At 43.0% G+C, this 9,471-nt stretch overlaps 1 protein-coding gene across 2 annotated transcripts in view; it reads left to right on the forward strand.

The window, feature by feature from the left end:
* The window catches only part of Col8a1 (collagen type VIII alpha 1 chain), a 130,888-nt gene extending 122,127 nt beyond the window's left edge, over positions 1 to 8,761 (forward strand). For both annotated transcript variants that reach the window (XM_028867534.2, XM_037209673.1), the window contains 2 exons: positions 386 to 716; positions 4,251 to 8,761. In XM_028867534.2, the coding sequence (XP_028723367.1) occupies positions 389 to 716; positions 4,251 to 6,160 (2,238 nt within the window). In that variant the 5' untranslated portion in view covers positions 386 to 388 and the 3' untranslated portion in view covers positions 6,161 to 8,761. The remainder of the gene's footprint in view (positions 1 to 385; positions 717 to 4,250) is intronic.
* The last annotated feature ends 710 nt before the right edge of the window (positions 8,762 to 9,471 follow it).

Genomic DNA, 9,471 nt, shown 5'->3' on the forward strand with positions numbered 1-9,471 from the left:
TAAGAAGTAGCAACTAGTACAATATTCAATTGGCAAAATCCGGTCATATCATCTCCCTGAATGTCTTCATCCTAGGTTGCTCTATCCCAAGCTAAAAGTCTAGTTTTCTGACACTATAAGAAAATCGCAGAATTGGTATTTGAGACATTAGCAATCTCTGGACTGTATTGCACCCGTTGCCTTCATTTGGCCTAGCCAATTCCTCTGGCGTTTGTTCTAATTTTTATTAAAAGTTGACATCTCGATTCTGTTGTCCTTCCTCTTCTACAGTTCTGACCGTGAAGACTGTGCATGTGCCCACTTCACCTAACCTTCTGTTGCTCAGCAGACAGCCGTCCCTTGGCTTATAGGTCCTCACTGTGTCGATGTGTTCCTTTCTCCACAGGTGATGGCTGTGCCGCCCAGGCCTCTACAGCTGCTGGGAGTGCTGCTCGCCATTTCTCTGAGCTCCTTCAGGCTCACTCAGGCTGGTGCCTATTATGGAATCAAGCCGCTGCCACCTCAAATTCCTCCTCAGATACCACCGCAGATTCCACAATACCAGCCCCTAGGCCAGCAAGTACCTCACATGCCTTTGGGCAAAGATGGCCTTTCCATGGGCAAGGAGATGCCTCACATGCAGTATGGCAAGGAGTACCCACACCTACCCCAGTATATGAAGGAGATCCAACCTGTGCCAAGAATGGGCAAGGAAGTGGTACCCAAGAAAGGCAAAGGTAACGTCATAGTGCACAGTTTCAAAATAGCAGCTCTACAAACCCCTAAAGTATAGAAATTGAGGGGGAAACTGCAATTCAGAGACTTTTATTTTTAAATTTGTCATTGCTGTGAATCACAAACGATTCTTGCAAAGTTCAAATTTAAAGAAAGATACAGGAAAAGGCCTTCAGGTCAGGTTATCCAATTCCAAGTGGTCAACTCTGAAATCATATAGATACAAGCAACACTAAATAGACTCAGCAGGTTTTACTTATATAGTTATGCATCATATATATATGTATGTATGTATATGCAACCATAATTAAAGAAAAAAGAAGCCATGAGTTTGAGAGGGATGGGGAGCATATGGAAGGAGCTAGAGGGAAGAAAGGAAGGGGGAAATGATGTAATTATATTTTAATTTGAGAATAAAAATTAATATAGAAGTTTGATCCTCGCTATTAATAAAAAGTTAAAACTATAATTTATATTTGGTTTTAATATTTCAGCTATCATCAGACTGAACAAAGCATATTTAGCCACAGTCTATCCTTAAACATACGATTCATTTATTTAAGCATTCACTGGCTATCTAGTGAACACTTGGCTGGGGCTTAGGCTCTGAGCCCATTGCAGGGAGTTCAAGGAGCAGCAGGATGAAAGGATAGGGTTAAAGAAAAGTCACAAGTCAGTCTTCAGAGCTAAGGAAACAATGTCTTGAGGAACTTATATAAAAGAAGGATCAAATGAAAACATTTCACAAACTAGGTGCTACATGTAAGAGTTTTCAGTTCTGCTCTAAGGTACACAAGTCAGTCAATCAGGAAGCTAAAAGGCACAGAAAAATTTCCCATCACTTCCTAGAACTATTTATTAGGTCTATTACACCTACAAAGTACCCACGCCTGTGAGATACTTTTCCTGTAAATTTTGCTTGCTTATCTGGAGTTCTCAGAAACCTAGCATGTGTGGGGCAAACAGGGGCAGCAGAGTAGCAATCGCCATGAGGGACATGGAGGTCATCCCCACTGGCCCCATGACAATGCAGAAACCTCTGTTCTGGAGAAGTACTAGATTTGACACTAAGAAGCCTAGTTGCCGAGAGCCCAGAAATCAAAGACACCTATTAGTTCACTCCCTTGGTCTTTAAAATAAGATTGTTGAGAGACTCGGTGGCATAAGATAAGTGGTGCTGAGTAAGAACTAAAGCCTTGAGGGGTTTTGTATGGCCGCAGCTGTCAGTCATTGCAGATGCTCAGGTGGCATGGAATGTGTTCCAGACACTGTGCTAAACACCAGGGATCCCAGACCAATAAGAGGTGAGACTTCAGAGTGGTGGTAGACGCCTGTAGTCAGGAGGTTGAGGCAAGAGGATCACAAAATGCAAGGCCACCCTGGGTTCCATGGTAAGATGCAGTGTCAAAAAATGTGTGTGTGTGTGTGTGTGTGTGTGTGTGTGTGTGTGTATACATATATTAGGACTCTTTCTCAGACTTTCCCTTGATTACAATTTGCTTACTAGTGTGTGTTAATGTAAATATTCCTTATATTTTTCACTCTCCAGGAGCTGGTATACCTTTTAGGGAATCATCTAGGTCAGTGGTTCTCAACCTATGAGTCACAACCCTTTTGGGTATAGAATGACCCTTTCACAGAGGTCACCTATGATCATTGGAAAACACAGATACTTGCAATTACAATTCATAACAGTAGCAAAATTACAGTTATGAAGTAGTTATTTTGTATTAAAGGGTCACAGCATTGGGAACGTTGAGAGAGACCCACTCCAGGTATTTTTTCCCCTCCTTTCTTGCATGGCCTGCCTGGCGTCTGGTGCATCTTGTATCTCCTCAGATGATTACTCGTATCTGGAAGAATATGACTGCCAAGGTTCTCTTTTGTTTCCTGGCAGTAGTTCTGCAAATAGCACAATGATCAGACTTAAACACTACTTACAGTTGAAAGAAGACTTTGGACCACATGTTTCATGTCTTCATTCCCCACTGCTCCCAATAGCATGGATCATATAGAGTTGCTTGCCTGCAAAGCACAGCATACACTCATATGTGCTCTGTATTTCAGTAACAAGGTATCAGAGCTTTCCTAGCTCTTCTCTCATTATGTGGCTGTATTATTCTGGCTATAGTCATAGGAAAGCAGGTATGCCGGCCGCTTAAGTGACTTAGTCAAAATCTCATGCCACAGCCAGAAAGATAAACAAGGTTTTCTGTTTCTAAACCAAGCGTCTCTCCTAGTCTAAACTATAAGCCACCCTAAAATATCTATTCACTTCTCTTGACTAAACCTAAATTTCTAAGAAAAGTAATTTCTTCAAAAATGTATATTTAAGGCTTGAGAAATCTTATAACATGTCAGAGACACTAAGCAAATCCATCGGGTTGAGACAGAAGGAGAGAGATGTTATCGAGCCACATACAAAACAAAAAGCTTTCCTTTTTCCTGGGTCCATGGGAAAAATGATTTTCATCACCCGTATTTCAGCACCTGAGGAAACATTATTTAGTCCTACATTATTAAATTAAATGTAATACAAGCCAGTCAGGCACAAATAGACGTACATCATGGGTCTCACTAACATGCAGCATTATAACAATATACAGAGGCAGAGAATGGAACGCTGGTCATTCTTAGGGCAGACAGTAAGGGGTATAAGGCATTGAGGAGAGGGTTAGATGGTGAAGACAAGAGGCAAGAGGTGCAAAGCCTCAGGCAGGCAGGAAGAACATGGTTTTGATTTTGTTTTTATTCATTCTTAGGTCTATTACCAAGTGTGGTAAATATAGTCAGCAATATATTATGTATTTCAAACTAAGAATAACTTCAAATGCTGTCCCCACAAAAATAACTAAGGAAGGTGACAGAAATGTTGATTAGCTTGGTTTAATTATTCCACATTTTATTCATAAGTTGTACCATCACTTTGAAACCCATAAACATATAATTTGACAATTTATAATGAAATCTTTCAGTTGATAAGATGGTCATGGAAAAATACAATATAACTTCAAGTAGAAAAGTTTGAAAAATAAAGAGTGTGACTCCAGCGTTCTCTAACATGCACAGAAATGTGTACCTTAAACAAATAAGATGAAAATCATGTCGAGTACATATCTCTGCTTTGTGGGCTCAATGGTGACATGTGTTGTTGTTGGTGGTGGTGTTTTTCCTTTCAGTATACAACTTCGACCGTCCCAAATTCTGTATAATGAACACACAACAGTACCTTCAACTTTCACACTTGGAAAATTTTTGTTTGGATATTTTTCAGCTTTTAAAATTTAGCCAGTGCTGACATAAGCATCTGCATATAAGAGTTTTCAGAACAACTCAGACACATCGCAGAAACTGCCAGCTTGATTTTCCTTTAAATACTGGCAGAATACAGGGGGAGGTTTGGGAAGATGACCATATTCTCTCGGCTTCCCTTTTGATAACATAATAGGCAAATGTGTCAAAATTAGATGACTGGTATTACTTCCCACAAATAAGAGATAACCAACCTCCCGCTCCTCCTTTCTCTACTTTTCCAGGAGAAATACCTTTAGCCAGTTTGCGAGGAGAACAAGGTCCCCGTGGAGAACCCGGACCAAGAGGACCACCTGGGCCGCCAGGTTTGCCAGGTCATGGAATGCCTGGAATCAAAGGAAAACCAGGGCCGCAGGGATATCCAGGGATTGGGAAGCCGGGTATGCCTGGAATGCCCGGGAAGCCAGGAGCCATGGGAATGCCTGGAGCAAAAGGCGAAATTGGACCCAAAGGTGAAATCGGTCCTATGGGAATCCCAGGACCACAAGGACCTCCAGGGCCTCATGGACTTCCTGGCATCGGGAAACCGGGTGGGCCAGGGTTACCAGGGCAACCAGGAGCAAAAGGTGAGAGAGGGCCCAAAGGACCACCAGGACCTCCTGGTCTTCAGGGTCCCAAAGGAGAGAAGGGCTTCGGGATGCCAGGCTTGCCAGGTCTGAAGGGTCCTCCAGGTATGCATGGCCCTCCTGGCCCAGTTGGGCTGCCAGGAGTAGGAAAACCAGGAGTGACAGGCTTCCCTGGACCCCAGGGTCCCCTGGGGAAGCCAGGCCCTCCAGGGGAACCTGGACCACAAGGTCTTATTGGTGTACCGGGAGTTCAAGGACCTCCTGGGATGCCTGGAGTTGGAAAGCCTGGTCAGGATGGGATCCCTGGCCAGCCAGGATTTCCAGGTGGTAAAGGGGAACAAGGACTGCCAGGGTTGCCTGGACCCCCAGGCCTCCCAGGGGTCGGAAAGCCAGGATTCCCAGGACCCAAAGGGGACCGGGGCATTGGGGGTGTTCCTGGAGCTCTTGGGCCAAGAGGGGAAAAAGGACCAGTAGGTGCTCCTGGAATGGGGGGTCCCCCTGGAGAGCCTGGCCTACCTGGAATCCCAGGTCCCATGGGCCCTCCGGGTGCTATTGGTTTCCCTGGACCCAAAGGAGAAGGTGGGGTTGTAGGACCACAGGGTCCACCAGGTCCCAAGGGTGAGCCAGGCCTCCAAGGCTTCCCTGGGAAGCCGGGTTTTCTTGGTGAAGTAGGTCCCCCTGGCATGAGGGGTTTGCCTGGTCCTATAGGACCCAAGGGGGAAGCTGGTCACAAAGGGTTGCCAGGGCTTCCTGGAGTTCCAGGGCTGCTTGGACCCAAGGGAGAACCAGGCATACCTGGAGATCAGGGTCTACAGGGGCCCCCAGGGATTCCAGGGATTGTAGGACCAAGTGGCCCTATTGGACCACCTGGGATTCCGGGCCCCAAAGGAGAACCAGGCCTCCCAGGGCCCCCTGGATTTCCCGGTGTAGGGAAACCAGGAGTAGCAGGACTTCATGGTCCCCCGGGGAAACCTGGTGCCCTTGGGCCTCAAGGCCAACCTGGCCTTCCTGGGCCCCCAGGCCCTCCAGGGCCCCCAGGACCCCCAGCTGTGATGCCCCCTACCCCGCCACCCCAGGGAGAATATCTGCCAGATATGGGACTAGGAATTGATGGAGTGAAACCTCCACATGCCTATGCGGGCAAGAAGGGCAAGAACGGGGGCCCAGCTTATGAGATGCCTGCGTTTACTGCAGAGCTGACTGCACCTTTCCCACCAGTGGGGGCCCCAGTGAAGTTTGACAAGCTTCTGTACAATGGCAGACAGAACTACAACCCGCAGACGGGCATCTTCACCTGTGAAGTCCCGGGTGTCTACTACTTTGCTTACCACGTTCACTGCAAGGGAGGCAACGTGTGGGTTGCTCTCTTCAAGAACAATGAGCCCATGATGTACACATATGACGAGTACAAGAAGGGCTTTCTGGACCAGGCATCTGGGAGTGCAGTACTGCTGCTCCGGCCCGGAGACCAGGTGTTCCTCCAAATGCCTTCAGAACAGGCTGCCGGACTCTACGCCGGGCAATATGTCCACTCCTCCTTTTCAGGATATTTATTGTATCCCATGTAAAACAAAGAAAAGAAAAGAAGAAAAAGAGAGATTTAATAGAAGAAAAGAAAATGACATTTTAAAAAAATTGAAAACAATGCTTCAAAAACACTATGTAGTTGGAAAGTTATATTTAAGTGAAAGTTTGGACCATCATGTACAAATAAAAACTAAGATGCATGTTTAATACTGTACACAGCAGATTGTACCAGGATGATGGGACAGATTTATGGATGAAATACAGACGCCTGTGTTGTACCCACTGGACTCATATTAGCTGTTGCATGTTATATGATTTCATAACCTGCTTATTCAAATCAGTCAAAATATGTCAGTCTGGAAGGTCATAGCTAATGAAAGTCACACATTCCTTGTGCTCCCTTTAAAAAATGGTTTTTTTAATATGCCTTGAGAGGTTAGTGGTGACAGTTACATACTGTATTTATTTGCATAATTTCCTCTCTCTTTGTGCAGATGTTTTGCTGTGGGATGTTGGAGAGTTGTTCTGTAGTGCAAAGACCATGGTAATCTCTAGTCCGAAGGATATTTCTCCATTTCAGAGGCTGTGCTTTAGCTGCAGGTCTCCCTAGTCGAAATTGTGTTGTGGTCGTCCCCAGAAGAGCAGATGTGCCAATGGCTCCTTGTGTATTTGCTCAGAACTCTCTTTGCCAAGTACTGGGTGAGATGCTAGTGTGTGATACAGGGCAGAGTCCATAGGAGTTCAGAACTTAACTCAGAGAGATTAATGTATTAACTCCTCTAAAGAGTTTCAGTTTGGCATTTCTCTGGAACTAATTTTCTTCTTCCCTCCTGTAATTTATAATATAGCCTAAACAATATAAACAAATTTTTTAAAGAACCTTCCCTCACATAGCTTTATCATTTTATGAACCTTTATTATTAATAGTAATTATCAGTTATGTTTACATGCATTAAAAAATCCCCCTAATTTGCCCATACAACCAATGGTAGTCAGGTTTCAACTTGTCTGTATGTGTTTTAGTAGCTGTGATTTTCTTCAGTATATGATTTATGTCATCTGAGGTTCCAAAGTCAATTAACAAAATCCAAGCCTTTTATTTTTTTAATTTGGGAAAAAGACATTCAGAATTAATACAAAAATAATTACATTTTAAAGGAGTAATTATAATGTTTGATATGTAAAAGCAGGTTGTTGCTTCCAGATACCGGGACTAATATTGTAGGGAAATGACTGTTTCTTTAACATCAGCCTATGGAAGAGATAGCTGGAATGTCATAAAGCAATGGCAGCCCATGCCTCTTATGTCACCACACACTCAGCACCACAGCCAAAACAGGTCTGAAAGGAGAAATAGTTCTTCAGGCTCTCACTAAGGCACATACTAGGTTCTTTGGGCATTGCTCAAAACACAAACATTTGAAAGTTGACTTCATTTGCTCTTAGTTGTTTGGGGAAGTGATGTACAGTGAATAGATCTAATCTACGTTCCTCAAACCTTCAGAGTCAGGAAGTGAAGAGATAGACATAGACTGGGAAATACACAAATAAATACAGTATAAAACATGGTATATTCCAAATCTGAATTATTTACCACCACAAATTCTCTTAATATTTGTCTTTTCCCTTTATGATATACAGGCTCCATTTCTTCTCAAATTTTAAGACAAATTAGTTCATTAGCACAAGGTTTCTCATTCACTGTTAATTGTACAAAGCACTTTCGCATCCAAAAGATGTCCTACCTAGCCTTCACTTGCAGAGTAAACAACACTTCTGTGAATAGTTATCCTTTGGGTTGCTCCTGAGGACACTGGCTTGTAGCTAGTGACTGTGGAAGTCATATGGGTCCCTGAGATCTTTCTACTAAATGGCTACATTGAAATGGTTTGGAGGACAGTCAGGCCAGATGCGTTGTAAAGTTGCTTTTATCTGTACATGTATGGTATTTTAGTTTCCATAAAGAAAGACAGAAATTATCTCTTAAGTTAAACCAAATTTTGCTTTTTGAGGTATCTTCCAACTTATTTATTGGTTGTTACTCAATTGCCTCTGTGTATGTGTGTGTGTGTGTGTGTGTGTGTGTGTGTGTGTGTGTGTGTGTGTTACCATATATCAGGCATATGCTTCTAAACTTTTAAATGGAGGAGGAGCAAAATCTATGCCGGATACTGTATATTCTACCATGGTGCTAATATCAGAGCTAAATGATACTCCATTTAATTTAAAGAAGAGTTTTAAATAATTATCTATATACCCGCCGATACCCTTTTGAGTGTTGTGCATCGTGTTAACACATTAGTGTGAAAACAGATGAAACAACTGTATGTTCTACAGCCTAGGGACAGTACTATGATCCCTGTTTAATTCAAAATTAACTAGAGCTTTTCCATGTGAAATGGACCAAACTGGCGTTGTTCTTATTTAAACACAGAGTTTTAAAGTAGCATGACATCCCATGGGGGAAAAGAAAGTCTGTAGAGGATAATTGTCCTCAAATATTTTACAGAAACAAAGAATGATGAAAAGACTGGTAACTTGTTTGAGTTTCCATGAATAGATTTGAGACTTAATGGCAAATCAATTTTGTATTTAAATTTTTGTACTGATTTGAAAAACAGATCATTAAATATCTTTAAAAGTATGTTTCTTGTCTTGTGTGCATCACCCAACTGACACTGTAGGAACCTAAAGTGGTTTTTAATCACCCATTGTAGTAATCAGCCACTGAACCTGGGGCTAAAAATGACCATAGTTGAAACAGGACAGTTCACTCCTCTTCAGTGTAACAACTCTGAAGATAAGCAGACCAGAGCTCCTCTGTAGCCTGGTCACTATCCCACATTCCTTCTACATTCTTGCTTCTCCACCCAAGTGTGTTGGCCTTCTCCTTTGGTGGAAGACAGTAGACCTTAGCAATCACATGCCAGCTGGTGGAAGGGTGGAAAAATCAGGAAGAAGGGAATACTAGTTTATCTTTTAAAAAAAATACAACCTAGCAGTTTAGATCCCTCCTTCCATACCCATTGCCATGAATTTAGTCATGTCATAACTAGTTGAGAGACAGTGTAAGACATTATCAGCTCTCAGCAAGCTCCTGCTGGACTAAAAATCAGGAGTCCTGTTCTGAAGGAGAAGGAAGAACAGACAGTAACACCCACCATCACTGAAGAAAAGGCCTTCGATCTCTGTTCCCTGGAGAGACAGCAATCTTCACACACTCCATTCAATTTGCCATACTACCAGTACCTTAAAGGAAAGTAGTGGTGAGTGGATTTTCTAGGCAGAAACACATGTATTTTCAATAACTTAAAGGCCTTCTAAGCAGCACTAGAGAGAAAAGCATGCTTTT

This window comes from Peromyscus leucopus, chromosome 12 (genome assembly GCF_004664715.2).
Source record: "Peromyscus leucopus breed LL Stock chromosome 12, UCI_PerLeu_2.1, whole genome shotgun sequence".
NCBI lineage: Eukaryota > Metazoa > Chordata > Mammalia > Rodentia > Cricetidae > Peromyscus > Peromyscus leucopus.